This window comes from Monodelphis domestica, chromosome 7 (assembly GCF_027887165.1).
Source record: "Monodelphis domestica isolate mMonDom1 chromosome 7, mMonDom1.pri, whole genome shotgun sequence".
NCBI classification, from domain to species: domain Eukaryota; kingdom Metazoa; phylum Chordata; class Mammalia; order Didelphimorphia; family Didelphidae; genus Monodelphis; species Monodelphis domestica.
The window spans coordinates 274768101-274791672 of NC_077233.1; the positions used below are offsets into that span (position 1 = coordinate 274768101).

At 41.2% G+C, this 23572-nt stretch overlaps 1 protein-coding gene across 1 annotated transcript; it reads right to left on the reverse strand.

The window, feature by feature from the left end:
- Positions 1-740: 740 nt before the first annotated feature.
- On the reverse strand, positions 741-9696 carry LOC100012978 (procathepsin L-like). Its single transcript, XM_001367328.4, has 8 exons — positions 9564-9696; positions 5921-6055; positions 5371-5493; positions 5127-5282; positions 4701-4925; positions 3450-3615; positions 3239-3350; positions 741-2459 (listed from the first exon to the last, which is right to left on the reverse strand). Exons 2-8 carry the CDS (start codon positions 6044-6046, stop codon positions 2360-2362), a joined length of 1008 nt encoding a protein of 335 aa, XP_001367365.2. The 5' UTR covers positions 6047-6055; positions 9564-9696; the 3' UTR covers positions 741-2359.
- Positions 9697-23572: the final 13876 nt, after the last annotated feature.

A 23572-nucleotide genomic window follows, 5' to 3' on the forward strand; every position in this document is an offset into this window, starting at 1 on the left:
GAACTGAAGTCACTTCAGCTCAAAAATTTAAAAGGGGGGAGATATTCTGGGAGCCATTAGGCCACGACACCTTGACAAAGTCAAGAGTGATAGCTAAGGAGGCCACAGAGTGGCCCTTGGCAAGATGACTGCCTACTCTATCCCCTTTGCATAACCTCTCTCATCAATATCCCTTACCTATGGAATTGACATGATTAGTATTGCCCCTAGTCTCAGATGGAATAAGAGCAAAATACCTGTACTCTAATTCCCCAAAAACATAATCAAAAGGTCAGACCCTCAAACCCAACCCCAAAAGACTATCATGGGTTAACTTTTACTTAGACACATAATCCTCAGTAAAACCACAGCTACAGGTCAAGCCCAGAACTTTCCCACTCACAGAAACTTATTCTCATGAAGCCAGCACACAAATCAATCATAAAGGCCCATAAATACGTGCAGGTACACTATAGGTACACTAAGCTCCAACATGCCTCAATGACTTGATTTCACAAACCAGTAACTCAGAGACTCCCTAGTAAAATCTGAAAAATGATCAGTCTAATATTAAATCTGAATTGTGTTCCCTGTACTCCTTAACCTCAATGATATGATTGTTGAATTGTCTTTTAAGAACTCTTGATTATTTCCTTTTATTAAAAGCAAGAAGTCATTTTCCTTGATTGTTTGTAAGTTCAAAAACTCAAAGGATAATGAGAAAATTAAGCCACCTGAGATGAAATCATTCATCTTGAGTGAAACCTTTATTCTGTCAAGAAACTGTAACCACAATACAAGAATATAGAATATTTATCAAGTGATTTGTTAAAAGTTAATGTATCATTTTTCCAATTATCTTCATGTAGACATGTGTGTTAGGTAATGTATCTATGTGCCAAGAAAATGGGTGTGAAAATAAACATCAAGCCTGGGGATGGTGGAGCAGCTATCAGATGCAAAGCATTTCCATGACCATAAAGATACAGCTGTCTTCCATTTGTTATTTTCTTGACTGATCATTTGCCACCTGTCGGGAACCCCTGGAGTCGAGAGTGAGGCTGAACCTTGCCTGTGGCATTCCTGTGTTTTGCTTTTCAAGGGACGGAAATAATGTCAAAGCCATTTGGAGTCATTGATTGGCCTTTAATGTTGTAATGAGGTAAAGTACAAAATTTTGGATTCAATTCCAAACATTATTTGTAGCCACTGACATTCCCCATTCTAGGACAAAAAAAACTAGAAACCCAATTCTCTTCTCAATCAGTTCTCCCAAAGTGCACATACAATGAATTGATGAGGTTCATTTAAAAAGGTAAAGCTTTATACATACTGCAATTTTGAGGGTCTCTTACTCCTTATATGGAGAAATAAGGGTTGATGGCAGTGAGGAAAGGGTCGATGAAAATGGCTTCCTTCACAACTCCCTCCCAGAGTCCCTGAATTACTTGAGGGAGACAAAATAGAGATCTCCCCTTGGTGAAAGTTTGCCCTTTAATAGCAGTGCCAGCCTTCAAGGGCGGTGGGGAAGTCTTCTCTACAAGGAGAGCTATGAGGGACCTCAATCCTGATATGTTCTAGTTTGGGGCTCTCACAAGCCTCCCCCACATGTCTTCTTGAAAACTGGCAACAAGATGGAGTCTGCCAATGGGTTTACTCTCTAGATGTAAATAAACGAGATTGAATTTGCTATCTGACTGCTTATTTGATTTAATTGTTGATTTGGGGCAAAGGGTAGAGGTTAGAGGGGTTGTGGGTCTCACTAACTCTCTAAATAAAACTAATTACTGAAGTACTAGGTTTTCTTGTAAGCAGGGGAGAGGTAAAAAAAAGAGAAGAGAGTCCAGTATCTCAAAAGTTCATGGAATAAAAGTCTTTGTACAAATTAGGTTTCTTGACAGGAACCAGTGATGTTTCTAAACAGGAACCAGCGATGTTAAGATTTCTGTCAGTGTTAGAAATCCTCATAGGTGTCTTGAATGGCCCCGAACCAGCTCCTCCTTCCAATTCCTTCTGTGTCTCAGCACTCAAGCTACTCTCCTCAGGAGAATTTTCCAGAAGTCATTGTCCATTTTCCAACTGCCGTTTCTTGCCTCATGTAACTGTAGAGCTCTCAACATTTCCATTCCCCCCCACCCAAGGTTCTTTTTTCTACACTCCATCATTACAATACAATTTTAAAATGAAAAATTTTAAGTCTCTGAATTAGGCAATATAACAAGCTATAACAAAGTAATATTTACATTTCCAAAATGTAAAAATGTCACAACAAAATCAAATTACAACTTGGATCCTGGGCTACATTCAAGTGTTTTATTCTGAACGATGCATGTTGGATCCTGTTTTCAAGTCTTTCTGAAATGATTCCCCTTTGATCAAATCACACTTCAGGGTAGCTGGCTTCTGTTGCTATTCCACAGTGGTTATCCTCATCCTTGGCCATTAAAATGTACCCATTGTTGCCCCACAACTCACCCCAGCTGCAAGGAAAATTAATTTCAAGCATCAGAGAAAGGACCATCAAAAAGTAAATTTTTATTTTATGGACACAAAGCAAGCATTCTGACACCCAATGTGAATGAAACTGGAAGTGAGCTGGACTTTCCAGACAGCAATGAAAATGCCTGCTGGTGGCATGAATGACAGCTGCTCACACTCTAGGAGCCCTTTTAAGATTTTCTAAGTCCCAACAATAACAGTATTAGAACAGTCCAACACGCTGATCATTACCAACCAGAAATCTTTTGCACTATCTAGTCATCAGTGGTTAATTAAGAACCATTGGAGAACTCCAAAGTTACTCTGGATGCTAAAAATAAGTAAGGCAGCCCCTTGCAACCATAAGCATCCATCCTTTCCCCATCTCACAGAACTTTGCTGTTCAGTCATATCTGATTCTCTGTGATGCTGTACTGGAATTTTCTTGGTAAAGACACTGCAATGGTCTGCCATTTCCTTTCTAGATGAGGAAGTGAGGCAAAATGGGGTTAAAGTGATTTGACCAGGATCAAAAGACTAATTAAGTTCCATGTCTGAGATGGGATTTGAACTCATGAGGATTGCGTCTTCCAGTTTCGAAGCCCAGTGCTCTATCCCTATCCACTGGGCCACCTAGCTGCCAAGAATTTTAGAGAATGAAAAAGGGGACCACTATTTTTCCTCCTCCTCCCTCTTCCTTCAAAATGAAATAACCAGCAATCTGGCAACAAGCAGATTAAAGACCTTTCAGGTAAAAAAGAATTTTTAGGAGTTGATTTACCTGTTCTTGACAATCCAGTATTTCCTTCCATCTATTCCTTCTGAACCATAGCCTACAACCAGCCCAGCATGATTCAGTTGTGAACTGCTGCACTGAGGATCATAATAAACACCTAGGACATTTAAGTGAAATGTTAACTTGAGAAATACTAAGGAATGGCAGTCATATGGTGAAGTGTACGTTATAGAAATAATGAAGAACAAATGCTTACCAGACTCATAGAACTTGAAGGATGGATTTCCTCCATCAATAGCAACTGAGATGGGACCCACAGTTGCTACAGCCTCCATGAGTGCTCTTTCATCCATAGATGGAATGTCTACAAATCCAACGACATTAGCACCAGAGCATTCTGGTTGGTATTTGCATTCGTTAACCTTTTTAAATGAAATAGAGAAATTTAAATTTAAAATTTAAATTTAGCAACTTTTATTTAAGTGGTTTAAGTTTAATGAATTTAAAATTGATGGTTACAAAATTAACAAATTCATGGGCAATGTTCTCCCAGTCAATTTATTAAAGGCTCAAGAAAATAACTGGATGTGGGTGGTTGAAGAGTGGTAAAGGGGCAGACAATGGGAGTTAAGTGACTTGACCAGAGTCACACAACTAGAAGTGTCTGAGGCTCTATGATTTCCAGACCTCAATTTTCGCACCTATAAAATGTTTGACTAGATAATATATAAAATGCTTTCTGACTCTTCACTATAGAGATAATCCAGTATACACATTTTTCTCATGTGCCTTACATATAAATGCTTATTGTTGTTAATTAGTCATCTCAGTCCCATGTCTGACTCTTTTTGGATTTGTTATGGTATTATACTGACTTTCTCAAGCTCTTTTTACAGATGAAGAAACTAAGGCAAATAGGGGTATATGACTTGCCTACGGTCACACAAGGTTAGCAGGGTCTGAGGCCTGATTTAAACTCACGAAGATGAGACTCAAGGAAGATGAGTCTTCATGATTCTAAGTCTAATGGTTTATCTACTGGTCTACCTGGATACTCATAACTGCTTATAATATTTTAAAATATTTAAAAATTTAAATATTAAATTAAAATTTTAATTTAATTAAATATTTGCTATTTTAAAATAATTTAATATCTCTTGCTAAATACCTAGTGAAAGGCACTAATTTTAATTGCAGATATATTTTGGATTCAGCTATTGATTCTGAGGTTTGATTAGGGAGGTGGGCATTTAAGTCTGCTGTCTTTAGAAATCTCCTCAGTTCTCATTCCCTCAAAGTGAGTCTCTCCATCCAAACTTAGCTAAACCAGAATGATGGTGTATCCAAGAACTCTATATTTACCCTTCCAATGAAGAAATGATTCCTCTTGAGTCAAAGCCTCCATTTTTCTTCACATTACTTGTTATAGGTCTCCCCAATTCCCATTTCCCCAAAATGAGGCTCTCCATTCAAATATAGCCTAAATGAAAATGATGGGGATGTTTACCTCTCCAACATAAGGATAGCACTCCTCTGTATCAATGCCGCCATTGTCCTGCACATATTGGAAGGCTCTGTCCATGAAACCACCATGGCAGCTACTGATGCTATCAGAAGTAGTGCAGTCAACCAAGTTCTGTATACTAAGTGAAACAAGTTCGCCTGTTTTACGGAACCACTGACCTTCAATGGCGCCAACAGCGCTAAACGCCCAACAAGACAAACACTGACCCTGAAAAAGTCAAAATGAAGGTGAGTTAGTTTATATGAAAATCTTTAAAAGCTTTTTAAGGCAGATCTGAACAGTCTCAAAACAATGCAAGAGAACTCAACCACAGATCTTATCTGGAGTCCATTATTTAAATGTTTTGTCATAATCCTCACTGAGTTTTATCTGAGGTACCTTTGGACAGAACTTGAACAAGTTTAATACCTGATTCTTAACAGGAGTTACATAGCCTTCCTCTCTCCAATCTACAGATTCAGGGAGCTGTGCAAGGAGAGGTTCACGATGCAGATATCTTTTGGTCCTCCTCTGTGATGCACTAGAGTTATAGAAATTTATCGCTTCTTGGAATTCTTCAGTGGTCTAAAATGAAAGAAAGGTGTCTTATATATAGTAAGTATATCTAAGTACAAAAAATAATCGACCACTCAGAATTAGCAGATACACCCACCATGTCGCCAAACTTGTTCATTCCCAGCTGGAAACTCTGTTTGCCAGCTCTGTACTCCTGATTGTGCCTTTCAATCATTTTCAAATTCTTCTCCCATATTGCTCTCCTCAAACTATCTTCATTCTGAAAGAAAGTAAAAGTTTGGTTTTTTAAACTCTCACTTACCTTCTGTCTTAGAATCAAGACTATATATTGATACCAAGGCAAAATACCAATAAGGGCAAGGCAATGGGGATTAAGTGACTTGCCCAGGGTCACATAGTTAGAAAGTATCTGAGGCCAGATTTGAACCTATCAATAAGCTTCTGTATCATGCATACAAGTCAAACTTTCTTCAGACCAAATCCACCATCAACAAGCAGGTTAGCACAGTTGGGATGGTGACCACATCTAAATATGGTGTCACGTCCCACAAAATTCATTTCTCAGAAGGGGTTCCAAGCTGTGATGTTATAAGACATTCCTACCCCGACCTTATAATGTCGTTTTATTAGCCCTCCCGGGACATGGATGCACACACAGCTGGGGTAAAAAGTAGATAAAAGATTACCGCTTCATAGGACTTCCCATGTTGTGCCTTCCATTGGTGCCACTGAGAATCTAAAGCCCTGTCAAATGGTGGAATGGCGGCCGCTAGTCCCAAGCACAGGGAAGCTAAACACAGGTAGAAATTCATGTTTCCAACCTTAAAGGAAAAACAACAAAGGAAGAACAGAAATAAAATGGGTACGATTAAAATCAAACCAAACCAAAAGTTCAGGCTCTTTGGTTCTTTGGGAAACACACAATCCTCCCAGGGGAAGGACACCAAATATTCCTACAACATAAGTGTTAGTGTGCAGTGGGATGGAAGTGAGGGGAAACACAAGAGACATAATACTGATTTAGAGTTTTCAGGAATTTAGACATACAAAAAACATTAAAACCAAAGACAATGTATGACTTAGTGCCAATATTAATAGTACAGGTAATTAAAAATTTTTTAAATACTTTCAAGTAACTTTGAAATATTTTAAATAATCCTAAAGCCCTGGCTTTTATAATTATTTATTAATTATTCAGAGAGAGGGTAAGGTTGGTTTACATCCCGTTCACTGGACTGTCAATCTAGAGAGCTTGTCTCTAATACAATTATACTAATTATTACACTAATAAAATCAGACTCAGAACTTCTCTCCTGCTCCCAAACCTCACCAAAACTAAAGGTGGCTGATAAAACTCTATCAAGCAGAAGCCATTGGGAAAATGGGGGAAAGGTGTGTGGGGTTGTAGCTAGAGGAATGACCAATAAACATCTCCAATCTCTCCTCTTTTTATGCATGATGGGTCAAGTGAGTCCCCCGGATGCAGGTCTTGTGACATTATCTTGCACCTTGAAGTCACCTTTTCCAAAATGTGATGACTATTGTATGAGAGGATACGGCTTAAAGAAATAGAGACCATGTAAGTGCACAGAAGCAAGGGTCAACCTTTCTCCTGAGGAGTCACACCCTAATGGTGATGCCCAACATGCAGGTGCAGATACCAGCATTTTATAGATTCCTGGCCCAAACCCCCACTTTCTCTGTTTGATACCCGTGATCTGGGACAGAACTTACAATCTGGGTACCAAAGACTACCCAATCAGAAACCAAAGTTACATAGCATGAGCACCCCCCCACCCCCCAGCCACTACTGACAACATGAGTCCTATCATGATTTCCACCAGGTGAGGGGAAAGTTATGAAGAGGTAGCTATGAATTCTGGAGGGACTCTTCTGACTTCTAAAGATCAGAGGAGAGGAGGTAGGCAGCCTAATAGTTTGCTTTCTCTGAGATAAGAGAGAACAAAATGTCCTTGAGATGCTATTCTGAACTCCTAAACAGGTTTCCCTTCTCTAATGGAATCTCACACTGAAAGGAACAAAGTCTTTTCTTTTCGCACAGCTATTATTGTCAAGGGCACCTTCATCCTTCCAGTCACCCCACACTCTCAATATTCTGCTCCCCTCACCCTATATAGCTAATCAGTTGCCAAAGCATCTCTCATTTGTCTTCACAACACCTTATCACTTCACCACTGGACTTTTGTAACCTCTTTTTTTTTTAAATTTAAACCTTTGCCTTCTGTTTTAGTATCAATTCTAAGACAGAAGAGTGTCAAGGGCAAGGCAATAAGGCTTAAATGACTAGCCCAGGGTCACACAGCATCTGAGGCCACATTTGAAGCTAGACCTCTAGACTCTATGCCTGGAGTTCTATTCACTATGCTACCTACCTGCTTCTTACAATAGCTTTCTTATTGGTCTCTCCTTTGCCTCAAGACTTCCTCCACTCTATCCCATCTTCACACAGCAACCAAAGTGATTTAAAAGCTCACATGACTATTTTGCTCTTACTCTTTCCAGGAATATTTCAGTGGCTCTAATGCCCCCAGAATCTTATGTCATTTTAATCTGATATTTTATTTTTAAAAAATCTTTAACTTGCCTTTGAATCAATACTCTGTACTGGTTCCAAGGCAGAAGAGCAGTAAGGGCTAGGCAATGGGGGTTAAGTGACTTGCCCTACAGCTAGAAGTATCTGAGGCCACATCTGAACTGAGGACCTCAAGGCTCTAAAGTTGGCTCTCAATCCACTGAGCCACCCAGCAGTTCCATTTGCTGAATACAATTATTAGCACAGTAGTACATGCATAATTTATGTCAGTAAATGTATGTATATATTGATAAAAAAAATTCGAGCACTCTTTTCTTATATATATACATATTTTTGAGCACTCCTATATAGGACAAGAGTGTTAACATTTTCTTCTGTAATGGGGATGTGTTCTAGCAAGTATGCAAGACGACTGCTTTACTAGGGCACAGACTGTCATTTGCCTCTTTATATCCCCAGTGCTTAGCACAGTGCCTAGCACATAGTAGGTGCTAAATAAATGTTGATTGAATAAATGAAATTCTTCACTTCTAAGCCTAAAGCTAATCACCAAATGCACCTTTTTCTAGAACTCAAAACGACTCATTAAGCATGGCCAAGTGCTATAGAGTAGCGCGCAGAGGAAAGAAAGGGCTAGATTTGGGGACAAGATGCCTGCTTTCCACCATCACTTCTGCCATTTACCACCTTAGGTGCATATCACTTCACCTCTGGGCAGTTTCCCAAGGCTCTCTTCTAGCTCGAGTCTCTGATCCCATAGAGGATAAAGGGTGCTGATGGAGGGAACGGCAGAGGCGATAGCCATCTCCAGACTCTTAGATCTATACAAAGCCAAAAGCTGTCCCATTTAGAAACATGGAAAAGGAAGCGGCTGGCCCTGGTAGGGGCCGCCCAGGTTGCCAAAGGCTCCCAACCTCTGGGCATCTGAACCTCCTGCACCCAGAAATAAATTCTTCCCCACCCTCCCTTCTAGCATGTCCCTCCTCTCCAAGGAGGGAAACGAGGTCACGTGGAGGCGCCCATGTGAGCCAAGACCCCCAACAACACCAACCAAGCAGAAGGGACTTGGTCCTGGGCCACGCACCACAACTCCCAGCAGGATCCGATCCCCAGCCCCCAGCCCCGGGTCTCTTCTGGGGAATGTGTAGGGGTACACTTTGCGGAGCATCCTCTAGAGCCTTTCCAGCAGGCCAGGAAGGAGTTCTTTCCCTCTTCTGGAGCGACAGAACCGGGTACACAAACCCCGGCTAATTAAGGAATTGCTGGCCAAGAACACAGCCCGGGGTCCGAGAGCTTTGGTAATCATTAATAATGGAATTAAAACGAGGGCAAACATTCTTATAGCGCCTTTAAGGCTTGCGGAACGTTTTACAGCGTTTTACTCTTGCGTTTGGTAACAACCTTCCTGGAAAGTGTAGATGCTATTTATTTGTCCCGTTTCAGGGAGGACACCGTCCTAAACTTAATCCCCCATCCCCCACTCCAGCCGAACCCCCCACAGACGCCGCACACATCTGGACTTCTGCGCTCCGAAGAGCCAGGCTCTGCCCCGCGAAGCACCTGCAAGTCTGCAGAAGGTTGCACAATCAGCAGCAACAGCGGCTGCGTTAACAACCACAAACTCTTCCTAAGTGCAGGCTCGGCTGTGCCCTTTTGCTCTCTCCCGAGCTGTGCCGGGGTGCCACCAAGGAGTCAACGGACTTCGCTTCTTTCAGAGCCCCCAAATCCTCCCCCTCTGCCCGGGAACCGGCAACCACGACTCGCCCAGTCCTTACCTGAGTGTCAGCAGCAACCTGGGAAAAGCGGGACCTCTAAGGAAACTTAAGAGTCCCGATGGCAGAACACTGCACCCGGGATCCTACTGCTCCTCTTTTATAGCAAAGTCCCGGGTCGAGCCTGCGTGGCCATTGGGTCCATAGGGGTTAGCTGATTCTGTAGTGCTGTTCTCAACCAGTAGAGTTTTGCTATTGCCTTAGGGGTAGACAAAATAGGGTTAGGGGAGGGTAAAAGAGGGATTGGACCATCCCTGAGGCTGGTTTATCAATTTTGCTTGTGGAAAAGTGTAAGAGGTCAGGGCTTCCCCTTAACACCACCCTGCAGCTGGGGATCGAAGTTGGGAAGTGAGTGAGAGGAGGAATAGCCCAGTCCCCCAGCATTACTGAGATAAGTGACTTGGCCGAGGGGACCTGAAGAAGCCACTTGTATATTCACGAATTCAGTTTATCCTTTAGAGATCCTAGAGCTGGAAGGCATTTTCCAACTCCTGGGTTTTATTAGGGAAGAAACTGAGGCTCTGGGTCAATAGCAAATGACAATACAGTGATTCAAACCCAGATTTTTTTTCATTCCAATTCCTGAGATTTTCTGAGCCAGAAGGTTTATAAGATATAGATTATGGTCCCCAGGAAACTTATTTGGACTGATCAATAGCCTTGAAGTGTTTGATGACCCCAGTTTGGGGGGGGGGGGGACTGGTAGATATAGTCAAATGTTGAGTACACTTATTTGTCTTAGTAGCTTATCCCCCTTATTAAAGTCCTCTCTCAGGAAGCCCAGCTCTTGGTTGGACTCTTTCCTTTTGTATCCATTGTCCTTGACCACTTCCTGATACCCCAGCTGTGGGCTACAACCTCTTTGCAGCCTATCTATGCATGTTTGCTGTCCCAAGTTCCCCAGAGGGTATGAAGGACCCCCAAGTTCTGCCACTCTTTGGAGAATCTTCTTGGGGGGTGATTCTCACACAGATACTGTTCCCAGAGGCCCAGAGCCCTTGGCTGGGTGGTTTTTAGGCACTTGACTCTGTGTGGTGGTTGAATATTGAACACTACCTCTTTCCTGATTAAAGATTTGTTTTTTACTGACTATGTTAGTGGTTCTGTGTTATTTCCAAGTTAACAGATTCTAAAATGGAAAGTAAGGGCTAAAAAGAAAAAAGGAAACATGAATGGGGCAGCTAGGTAGCAAAGCTGCTAGTGTGTCAGCGGGTTTCACTTGGCAGTGTGGTAGGCACAGCATTCTAGGCATAAGAAAAGGTGGGCAAAAGCTGGAGGTGGGCAAGCCACCCTCTTGCACCCGTAGCTGTCTTCTCCAGCACATCTCTCTCCTCTCATTAATCTTCAGTTGCTCCCTGTCCATTGGTTGCTTCTCTACTGACTACAAAAGTGTCTCTTTCTCCCTTCTCCTCAAAGAAAACTCTACACTTAATCTCTGCTAGCTATCATTCCTTCCCTCTCCTCTGCAACTGATGCTTCCACTTTCTTTCCTCTCAATTGATCTCTTCACAGCCTGGCCTCAAACCTCAGTATTTGACTGGAATTGTTCTTGCCAAAGTTACAAGCATCTCTTCTTAATCTTGCCATATTTGATGTTCTTTTCTCAGTCATCATCCATGACCTCTCTTTGTAGCCTCAGTCACCCTCTTCTCCATATTTTCTAGGTTTTCAGGAGCCTGTTCTCTCCTGGATCCCTGCCTTCAGACTGTTTCTTGTCATATTCCTTTACCTGTTGCCCTATTACCATTAGTCTGCTCTGATTCCTTTGTTTCCCTTTAAACTCTTTCATTTGGTGATCTTATCAGCTGCCATGGTTTCAATCATTATCTCTATGCATATGACTCTCCAATCCAATTGTCCAGCCCCAATCTTTCCCTTAACTTCCAGCCTTTCACTTCCAAGTGTCTTTTAGACATCTTGAAGTGGATCCCATATATAAAAAAGGTAATATGTTCTATATTAACTTTTTTTCTGAACTTTCTTCTTCCCTTCTTACTAACTCCTCTATTACTGTCTTTATTTTTTTTCTATTTGAATAAGTTTATTTAGTCAATTTAGAACATTATTCCTTGGTTGCAATAATCAGATTAACCCCTTCACCCCCCCCTTCCTGCAGCCCATGTTAATTTCATTGGGTATTACTTGTGTCCTTAATCAGAACCTATCTCCATGTTGTTGATGTTTACACTAGGATGTTCATTTTGAGTCTACATCCCAAACCATATCCCTTCAACCCACGTATTCAAGCAGTTATTTTTCTCCCACTGATGTGGATAGTGGTTTTTCTCATAAATCCCTCTGAGTTGTTCAGGATCACTGCATTGCCACTAATGGAGAAGTCCATTACATTTGATTGTACCACAGTGTATCAGTCTCTGTGTACAGTGTTCTTTTGTTTCTGCTCCTCTCACTCTGCATTAATTCCTGGAGGTCTTTCCAAAGTTCACATGTTCATTATTCATTTTAGCACAATAGTATTCCATCACCAACATATACCACAATTTGTTTACCTATTCCCCAATCGAAGGGCATCCCCTCATTTTCAAATTTTTTGTAATTTGACCTTTGTCAGAGGTTCTTGTTATAACAATTTTTCCCAATTTGTTTCTTCCTTTCTAATTTTGCTTTCATTCATTTTGTTTGTATTAAACCTTTTTAGTTTAATATAATCAAAATTATCAATTTTCCTTTTTGTAGTATTCTGTCTCTTGCTTGCTCTTAAAATCCTTCCTTTCCAGGGGGCAGCTGGGTAACTCTGTGGACTGAGAACAAGGCCTAGAGATGGGAGGTCCTAGGTTCAAATCCGGCCTCAGCCACTTCCTAGCTGTGTGACCCTGGGCAAGTCACTTGACCTCCGTTGCCTAGCCCTTACCACTCTTCTGCCTTGGAGCCAATAAATGGTATTGACTCCTGTAAGCAGCCCCTTCTCTTATACCCTAGCCTCTAGCTAGGATTCTTTTCCCAAGCTTGACTGTATCCTGTCAGTGTAGTTTGAACACTCCCATTTTCCTTGTAGCTATAGTGATGTCAATCATCTTTCCCTGTCCCTGGACTCCCCAAATGGTATGTAGGTTCTCCAAATTGTTTTGTTCCTTGGAGTCCATCCTGAGTTGGTGGCACTCCCAGGGGCTAGTGACCAGGGCGTCCATACTCTGTGCAGTCTCGGGAAGAAGCTCTGTTGTCGTATTAGTAGCGCTAACCCCTTTTCCCTTGATTAAAGAGTGATTTTGACTATTTAATAGTTCTGCGTTTTTTCTAGTTGACATTACTGGAGGTCCCACCGAGATCTGAAGTCCCAGCTGCCTGAGCCCTCCTGCTAATGAGGACCCCTAGACTTGAGGTACTTCACACAACCTGTTTAATGTTGGGTCAGGAGTCTGGTTAGCAAGGGCCAGGTTAAGTGGTAGGTAGGACTTGCATCTCGTGTTTGGGAGTGACTCGCTCTTTAATCAAGGGATTCTTAGTTGGGAGTCTGTGGGGTACACAGCCACATTGTCCATAGCCACCCGGGCGCTATTGGACATGGGTCCAATAGCTTGTCTGTTGTAGCTTGTCTGTTGTTCAAAAAAAAAAAAAGGTGGGGGCAGTCAGCAGCCCAAAGAACCACTTAATGATATGGCCATTTTAAGGTTTGAGAAGATGGTGGGCGGTGGCAGAGTCTGGCCCCAATGCATATTGGACAACATGGAGTTCAACCTGGCTTCAATGTCTTGAGTTTAATTAGATTTTGGGTGTGTGTGTTGGTGCCTGTGTGAGTGCAACAGTGTCTATGCTAGAGGTGAGGGCAAGGAGAACAGTTCAGAAGCATGAATGGTTGGCTGAAAGCTTTGAATGGGAAACTGGAGTTGGAGTGTGAGAGCCTGAGTGTTCAATTGAGAGTCTGAGTAAGTTGACTAAAATAGAGAAAGTTTCTTCATGAATTGAGATGCCGCGGTTTAAGGTTTAAATGGTTATAAAGTTTTGAGAAAAAGCTTCTCGTAGAAGCTTAAGAACTTCAGTTCTGGATTTCTTCTCAAATTTTTTCTGTGGGCTTTTGCTTGTATTATATGTCTAATGGATTTCTTAGGCAGAGACTTCGCTAATAACTTCAACTGCTTGTGATTTAAAGGTTAGCAAATAATGTCTGAAAGTTGGGTTAACAACGAATTCCTCCCAAAAGTTGAAGAGGTGAGACTGGAGCTGGCGATCTGGAGATGGGAATATCCAGCAGGAGGCAAAAGGAGGTCCAGATTTTCCTGCAGCCTAGAATCTGAAGGATTCCTGAAGAAGACATTTACGGGAAATCCGAAGGAGCCCCAAGATGCTGAATCCGGATAAGTCTTGTTTCTCATCATTTTCATTGACTAGAAATGTTTCTGTAGCAGACATAAAACTGGCCACTTTATTTCCCCTGAGAATTCTATTTCCCCTGAGCAAAGTCCCTTTAAGTAGAGAACCTAGAAAGGACAGAGCTGGGAAAGTCTAAATAGGAGCATTTTACCTGGTTAAGAGGTTTGAAAGTAACATCTGTTCATTGGAGAAGTTGCAGCAAAGATTCCAGAGTGCTAGTTTGTCTCAAAGTAGTATCAGAAGAAGTTAGGAAGAAATGATGGAGCCTGGAAATGATTGTTAGTGTCAACTAGAAAAAACACAGAACTATTAAATAGTCAAAATCACCCTTTAATCAAGGGAAAAGGGGTTCAGTGCTACTAATACGACAACAGAGCTGCTTCCCATGACTGCACAGAGTCAAGACGCCCTGGTCGTGCCCCCGACTCAGGATGGACTCCAGGGAACAAAAGAGCTTGAGGAGCCTATATACCCTTTGGAAATCCAGGGGCAGGGAAAGATGGTTGACATCACTATGGCTACAAGGAAAATGGGAGTGTTCAAACTACACTGACAAGATACAATCATAGCTAGAGGCTAGGGTGCAAGAGAAGGGGCTGCTTACAATGGTTACTAAAGGATGGTTCATGCCCAGGTCTGACCTTCCTGAGAAAGGTTCTAATACAATAGGGGACTCTACCTAAAACAAAGAAAGTCCTTAGCATATGCTTATCTCACCCAACCAGGATTCTCATTTCCCTTCAGGGTAGATTCCATGGGAACAGGGAACAAGGACAAGCTTTTGGGGTCTCCAGTCTACAAGCTAAATCTAAAATTGGGGTTCATCAGATCCCACCAGGCCGCAAGTTTGGGATTCCTTGATTCCGTGTTGACCTTAGTAATAGAAGATAAACATTTTAAATCTGGAGCATGGTTAGAGAGAATTACCATCTAATAGTTAATTGTATGGGAAGATAATTGGGAAAAAGAAAAGCTATGGAGGAAACTGGTTATTGATACAGTCACAAGGGTGACTACAGGTGACTGCTGATCATTGCCAATTTACGAATGGCATTAATATTCCAAATTACAGGAGCTTTTCTCCCTCATTTGAAGTGACTTCCCATTTTTCTTCGGTTAATAGCAAATTTTCTATATGGTGAAAGGAGCCTCAGGAAGGCAAGGCGTAGACTATGGAAATTGTGGAGGCAGATGGAAATTTTTAGCCATTATGACTAAGTAAGCAAATTCAAAGAGGTCCCTTTTCTTAAAAAGAAGAGTTTAGGTCATGAGGAAAACCTGGCAAAATATCAGTGCCAAAAGGGGGGAGGCCTTGCACATAAATAGTAGATTCTAAGCAGCAGTTTTAATAAACAAGGTTCTGATAGAACACTGAATTGCTCCCTAGTACCAGTAAAGTTTATACATTTTGAAGCCTCAAGGCAGGAAACAGGGAGATAAGAAGAGAACCTTTGTGACTAGGAAAGCTAATCCATTCACCTATAGATTTAGGCAGAAGTTCAATGGTAAATGAGTCCTTATTGCCAATGAATAAATACTCAGGAAAATGAAATGTGTACCCCAAACTAATTTAAGGCTACAAATCAGGAAAATTATTTTAACAAATTTTTATCTACAGACTTTAACATTAGCTGACTCAGTTGCAATGTTATTTTTTTCATACTCAATAATAGAAGTAAAAGGCCTAAGCTATTTAAGCAGGGTTATGGTTGTTAAGTAGTTAAAGGTGAATGAAAACAGTTTCAAAATCCCTAGCATCTCAACCTCCCCAAAGGAGGGGTGTGTGAGTTGTGTGTATGAGATTTTAAAATTAAGGAAAATTAGAAGCATTTGTAATCGTGAGAATTTTTGGAGTTTATTTCAATATTGAAACTTAAATTTGACTTTAAAAATAGTTTTGAAGCTGAAGTTGCCATGCAGTCATTCTAATGTGGTTTTGGATTTTGGGGTTATAGAATATCTAGTTAGAATATTACTTGGTGGTAGACAAAATATTAATTTTTGGGCACAAACAGGAGGTAGAGTCACTTCCAGATTTACAAAGTCTTGAATAAACTGTGATGTGGATTTTGTTTCTGCTTTTATACTTCTATAGTTTGTAGGGTTTTTATATTTTGGTAAACTAAGGCACTCTTTCTGATTAAGCATGTAAATTACCTAATTTTATAATTTGTGTGGAAAAGACATTGCTAGAATATAAAGAGATGGGATGGCAGATTTAAGGTTAGCAGCATGGATAATCTTTGTAATGAGTGAGCATATAGGGAGTTGATCAAGTCCTGTTGTTATGGGTGGGAAAGGATACCTTTGGGGTTCCGGAAGGACACCTTTGCAAGAATGCAAGACTCCAAAACTTGGCTTAAAAACAAAAAGAGAAATTTATTAATTTAGAAAGTAATGTTGAGAGTGGCCAGGAGGATAGCAAGATGGAACAGCAAGATGGGGAGCAGTTCCTTGGGAGGACAGCATGAATAGAAGGGCTGTTCCTCCATGGGGAGAGCAGGGATGGAAAGGCTGTCCCCCAGATGACATCAGTTCTGGGGCTTTTATCCTCTTTACAACAGATGGTATGTCTCAGTGGTGTGGACTTGACCTATAGAGTGTTAGTCCCTCAGGCGTTTGGTGGGGAGAGGTGGTCATCTGACTGGGGCCTGCCTGGAGGCATAAAGATTCATCTCTTTGTCCACCTTAACTCTAGAGGACTATTAAAGAGGATAAACATCTCAGGACCCTGGGTGGGGTCATTGAGTGTTTCTAGGTTCAGAGTCACAAGGATGCAAAGGCAAGGGAGTTTCCCTGATAATAGTTCCCCTGGGTTCCTGGGGGTACAGTGCCCATGTCACTGTTACAGAATATGTTTATAGATTTCTCTTAGTTTTCTCTTGCAGCAGCAAGGAAGCTGGCTGACACCAAAGGAGGAGCAAGTTTGCAAGAGAGGAGGCTGAAGGCATCATCAGGACCCACCAGATGTGAAAGACTTAAGACTTTGGGGAAATGGGGTAGTGCTTTGATTGTTAGGGGTTTTTTTTTGACAAAGGCAGACTGCCTGCCTTTCTGGCTCAAATGTCAATGCATCGGAGGCATTGGGGAATGCCCCCAAATGCCAATTGCCCAAACTGGTATCCCTGAGTTTTCCCACCATTAGGGATGGAGTCCAATCTGATATAGCATTACCCATTTGTCCATTTGTTTGGTCAACAGGTTCAGTCTTGACCAAAAAGGTTGTGTGTCAATATGGAATCTAGGAATCCCAAACTTGCTACCCAGTGAGATCTGATGAACCCTAATTTTCAGGACTAGCTTGTAGATTGGAGACCCCAAAGCTTGTACTTGTTCCCTGTTCCCATGGGAATCTACCCTGAAGGGAATCCCAAGTTAGAAGTTTCAGACTGAGTGGGGGACCCTCAGGGAAATGAGAATCCTGGTTGGGTGAGATAAGCCTATGCTAAGGACCCTCTTTGTTTTAGGTAGTGTCCCCTATTGTATTAGAACCTTTCCCAGGAAGATCCACACCTGAGCAGGAACCATCCTTTAGTATCCAGTGTAAGCAGCCCCTTCTCTTATACCCTAGCCTCTAGCTAGGATTCTTTTCCCAAGCTTCATTGTATCCTGTCAGTGTAGTTTGAACACTCCCATTTTCCTTGTAGCTATAGTGATGTCAATCATCTTTCCCTGTCCCTGGACTCCCCAAATGGTATGTAGGTTCCCCAAATTGTTTTGTTCCTTGGAGTCCATCCTGAGTTGGTGGCACTCCCTGGGGCTAGTGACCAGAGCGTCCAGACTCTGTGCAGTCTCGGGAAGAAGCTCTGTTGTCGTAGTAGTAGCGCTGAACCCCTTTTCCCTTGATTAAAGAGTGATTTTGACTATTTAATAGTTCTGCATTTTTTCTAGTTGACACAGGGGTTCAGTTATCAGGATTAAACCAACAAGATGTGGAAGGTAAGAGAGAGAAAAATCAAAGATTACATCTTACACAGAGATTTTTAATATGAAATCCTGAGCGAATGACAGTGACAGAAATAAGAGGAACAGAATTTTGAGGAAACATCTTAAATGTGGTTTTGAAGTGGTTTTAAATACAATTAGAGATGTGGGTTCAGAGCTGAATTATAACTTCTTCCTATTTGATATACCTGTTTCCAATTGCTCTCATCTATTATTTGTTAATATCTGATTTTTTCCCCTTTATACTTTATCTTTACATATCTTGTCTCTCTTCTGAAGCTTCCATGCCTCCCTATTACCAATAAGATAAAATACTGGCATTTAAAGCCCTCCAACAATCTGGTCTCAACTATTTTTCTACACTGCTTACTTGTTATTTATGTGTGCTATGTTCAGACCAAACTGACCTTCTTACTGACTCTTTAGAAAACTTACTTCCTTTCAGATCTGAACTCACTTACCATCATTCCCTGATCACCCCAGTTGTAAGATTTCTTCATACTCCCAGACTCTCAAAATTGCTTTGTATACAAAATTCCTTTGTAAGTATTCTGAACTTTTCTTCATGCCTGTCCATATCTCCACCTCAGACCGCATTCCATTCAATGTCATATCCTGGAGGAAAGGGGCAGCCTCATTTATTTTTCAATCCCCAGCACCTGATACAGGGACATTAGTCATAGATTTCCCAATCTTTAATTATTATCTCCAACTTATCCTAGCATGTTGAGCTAGGTATATGTTCCTGGGCAGCTAAGTGGCACACTGGATAGAGCACTAGGCTTAAACTCCTCCCTGAGTTCTAATCCAGGCTCAGGCACTTAATGGCCATGTGATATTAGGCAAGTCACTTAATCTTGTTTGCCTCAGTTTCCTCATCTGTAATATCATTGCCAAGAAAAACCCAAATGGGGTTACAAAGAGGGCCAAGCTCAAGGATGCTAAAAAGACTCGTATTAGAAAAAATATTTTTTGAAATACATAAAAATAAAAAAGGATTTCTAATTCAAAGGGATTCTAAATCCACCCAAATAAACTCCCTGGTTCCACAAGGAACCATTTCTCCTGTGTTTCACAGGCTACACTAATCCTCCATGATCTTACTAACCCAAATTTATACTATCTAAATAAAAACTACCACTATTGTCCTTCTAATTTTTAACTTTGCCTTCAAATTATAAAATAGCAAAGGCTAGCTGGTTGAGTCTCAACAAGAATCAAGATCCTCATTTGGTCTTCTCAGATATAAACCAATCTATAAAAACCACAATAGATAGTCACTAGTCTTTCCCAAATTGGGAAAGGAAAACACTAAGCTCCTTCAGGTCTTTCCCTCAGACAGAGAGAGAGGCAAAGATGTTACTTCCTCCAGCCCTGAGAGAGAGTCCCTGAGAGTGTGTCTCTGCCAACTGCCAAAGATCAACTCCAAAATGCCAGAGAGTGTAATTGACACAGAAAAATAGTTATAACTCTCAGCATCTGCCATTAACATGCTCTCTTAGCTCTACTTCGAACTCAAATTCTTTTTTCAAGCCAGCCACTTCTTATCTCTAAACTAATAAAAAATACTTATTTTCTAATATCATCCTTATAGCATTCTATCACCTGAGTTTAAGTTATGAAGTGAGAAATCTATGGGGCTTGCCTGAGCAACAGCTCCAGAATTGTGGAGTTCTCACAATTTCATTGTAATTGTCTGATATATGTGGCATTGGTTGTATCCTCTTCTAACAATGACATATAGGTGGGGGTAAATGGTTGTGCCTGAATAGGTGGATGTCCAAATAGCATCTCAAATGGTGAGATGTATAAAATCACCTCTGGGTCTGTTTTTGAGATAAAATAGGGCCAGAGGTAGAATTTCAGGCCTTTTGAAATGAGTCTCCATACACAATATGGCAATCATAGTTTTAGGTTCTTTATCTATCCTTTCAACTTGGCCAGAGCTCTGGGGATGATATGGTGTTGGAAATTTAGGAGTTCTCCCCAAATATGAATAAATTTATGATAAGATCAAATCAGTAAAATGAGTTCGTTTATCTGAATCAATACTTGCTGGCAGGCCAAAATGAGGAATAATTTCTTTCAAAAAGACTTTGGCAACAAAAGCTGCCGTGACCTGAGCAGTAGGAAACTCTTCAGGCCACCTGGTCAGCTGATCAAATATGACCAGACAAAATTTATACTATCCAGCTTTTCACATAGAGATAAAATAAATTTGTAAATGCTCAAATGGTGTGTAAGTGAGAGGACATCCAGCAAAGGATTTTACACAAAAAGCATGCTGATTAAAGGCCTGGCAGGTAGGACAAGCTATACAGACTTTGGAGGCAATTGATGTTATTACAGGTGCTATCCATACTCTTTTAACAGAATCTACAATGCCTTCGGTGCTGAAATGACCATGTTTATGAATAGAGTGACAGATTTGGTTATAGAAAGTTCTAGGGAGCAGGGGTTTGCCATCTGATGATATCCATACTCTATTAATTTGTTTGGCTTTAAATTTTTTCTTCCATTGTCCCATTTCCTTGTCATTATAGGAAAGGGATAGATCCAAATCAACAGTAATTGTTAGTGGCAAAACTAATTCAGGTCCTTTCAAGGCCACTAGTTTGGCTGTAATATCTGCTTGGTTATTCCCCCTGGAGACAAGGTCAGTGCCACCTGTGTGTGCAGAACAGTGAACAACAGCTATGGCTTCAGGGAGCTGGATGGCAGAAAGAAGTTCCGTAATAAGTTCTGCATTGGCAATACATTTTCCAACTGATTTTAAGAATCTCCTCTGACACCATAGCATGTCGACAGCATGACGTATGCTGAATGCATAACAGGAGTCCATGTAAATCGTGGCCCTCTTATCCGTTGCAATGATACAGCTGTGTATCAAAGCTATGAGTTCTATACCCTGTGAGTTTATATTTGAGGGCAAGTAAGCTGACCACAGAGTATCAAATTCAGTAACTACTGGAGCTCCTGTATAGCGCACACCATCCGTCATAAATGAAAAACCATCTGCAAATAATATTAAGTTTGAATCATCCAAAGGGGTGTCCAATAAATCATTATGAGGTTTATCAACAGTGGATATTAAAGATGTACAACCGTGTAAAGGTCCTCTGAAAACTGGCAAATCAGGGTGCAAGGTTGCAGGATTAAGAACTCAACAGCATTTTAGTGTGATATGTTCATTATTTAATAGGGTTTTCTCATACCTAGTAATCCTTTGGTTAGTAAATGCCTGTGTCCTATGTCTTAATAACAATGCTTCAACCTCATGTGGGCACATTATGCTAAGAGGTCATCCCAATACCATATCAGCAAATTTTGTTTTTTTCCACAATGTGAGTGTGTGTCTACTGGGAGCCCTTCCAGGTGAAAGCAAAGATATGTCTGGAGTTCTCATGTATGAGTATAGAAAAGAAAGCTGAGCACAAGTCTACTACTGTAAAGTATGTAGCTATGTTAGGAATAGAATAAATAACAGCAGAAATGAATGAACAAATAAATACACCCAAACCTTCCAAAAAAATGAATATTGACCACAAGCTCTTCAAGAATTTAAATCAGAGGGGGACTTCTGGGTAAGTTTGGAGGAAATCTAGACGTGGGACACTTCCCCTCCTCAGACCCATCGATATAAATGACCTAAAAAGACCCCAAAAAACCCATCTTCGTAAGAACGAAGGGACTCTACCATAGGGCACAGCATTGAAGGTACATGGGACTTGGGCATTTCCACACTACAAGGGAGTGTAAAAGCTCCCAACCAAACTCGAGTTGAGCTACCCTCCCCCCACCTTCAGAGCCAGAGTTAGAGCCAGCGCACGCCAGATACAATGAGGGAGTGAGGGGCACCTCTGGAATGGGCAAGGGGCAGCTCTAGGTCTTGGGAGCTGACTAAGACCACCAAGGACTAACCCCTGAGAGCAGTCACACTCAAAACGCAAGCAGGTGGGCAGGGGAGCACAGATTTTGGGTGCTCAGAGCCAGCGCGCACCAGAAAAAGCGAGTGAGCAAAGAGCACCTCTGGAGTGACCAATGGTTTTGTCACAGAAAAGTTTGTCCAACTTGTCTGTGGACTTTTATAATGGTATTTTCTCCAGTCCAGTCATAGAGGGAGGGTACAAATAAAGACAATATACCAGAATATATTAGATTAATACATGAACTTAAAAAACAAAATTGAATTTTAAAACAAATGATTAGCAACTACAACAAGCGTGACAAGATACAGTTACCTAGTGTCAGTAGAAGGCTTTACATGTAATCAATCAAGCCAAGAGTCCTTGTCTCCAATTCTGATTGCTATGTTATAGAGACTTCTTCACTATTTGGAGGGGAACAAACTGAAACAGTTAACATCAATAAGGCAGGAGTCTGAAAGGCTTAAAATTCACCTCCGGACTCATTGAAGTTCCTTCCCCTCCTGATTATTATCATCATCCATCCAGATTCCTTTGGTTACACTTGATACTGAGGTGGATTTCCTCACTGAGCATGGGGTGGACAAACCCCATATTGAATGTATTGCAGAGACTGGGAAGTATCTCCCTTCTGCATCTTGAGATTATTCAAGACATATTTCAGTTGGTTTTGCTTGGGAAGGAATGGATAAATTTCAAAGTATCTAATCAGTACAAGTACTCCCAGGAACAGTAGTAAGAAAAGACATTCTAAAACTTTGGTAATGCCCTGCTCTTTCATAGAGTGGGCCATACTTTTAAATCAAATCTTTAAATCACTAGCAATTCTACTTCCTGTTCTGAGGTGGTACTTGCCTAGTATGTACTGGCTAGGATTAAAAACCTCACAAGGTGAGTGAATACAGGCTGTTGGGATTTGAGCTCTAAAAGAGGCCATGAAAGCTTTCCCAGGTTAGTTTAAAATCGACTTGTAAGATTAATAGGGACGGGGTGGTCAGCATGGAAAGGGCTGTTCTAGGTGAGGTAGAGTACAAGGTGTGCTCATTGATCTAAGAGACATCTAAGCTATAAGTTGGAAGTTCAAGTGCCTACTATGCCCTTGAGACTCACGTGGGGGTGAGGGAAGAAGGAAAGGGGTATTTATACCTCACTTTCTGTGCAGGAAAACAGCTTCTTCAACAGACAGGGTAGGCAGGTCGTGGCTCCAGGCTCTGCAAATACTCCCTGGCTAAGTTCCACAAACCTTTTCTTCTGAGCTCTTCAATTAACTGGAAGGAAGTGGGAAGAAATCTATATATTTTAACAAATATTCAGGGGGCAGTTGGGTGGCTCAATGGGTTGAGAGCCAGGATTAGAGATGGGAAGTACTAGATTCAAATCTAACCTTAAATACTTCCCAGCTGTGTGACCCTGGGCAAATCACTTAACCCCCATTGCCTATCTCTTACCACTTTTCTGCCTTGGAACCAATACATAATATTGATTCTAAGATGGAAGGTATGGGTTTTTTAAAAAAGATATCCACAGACAAGCAAGATTATCTGCATTTTGGAGACTTCCAGGTAAACATGGTGGCAGTCTAGACTCAAGACTCATCCTCTCTTCAGCACCCACCAATATAGACTACCTCAAAAGACCAAAAAAAACAAAAAACAAATTGATAAGAACAAAGAGACTCTACAGGAGGGCACAGCATTGAAGGTACATGGGATTTAGGCATTTCCACATTATATGGGGGTGAAAAAGCTCCCACCAAAATGCAAACTTATCTACCCTTCCCCACCCCACCTATGAAGCCAGAGTCAGAGCCAT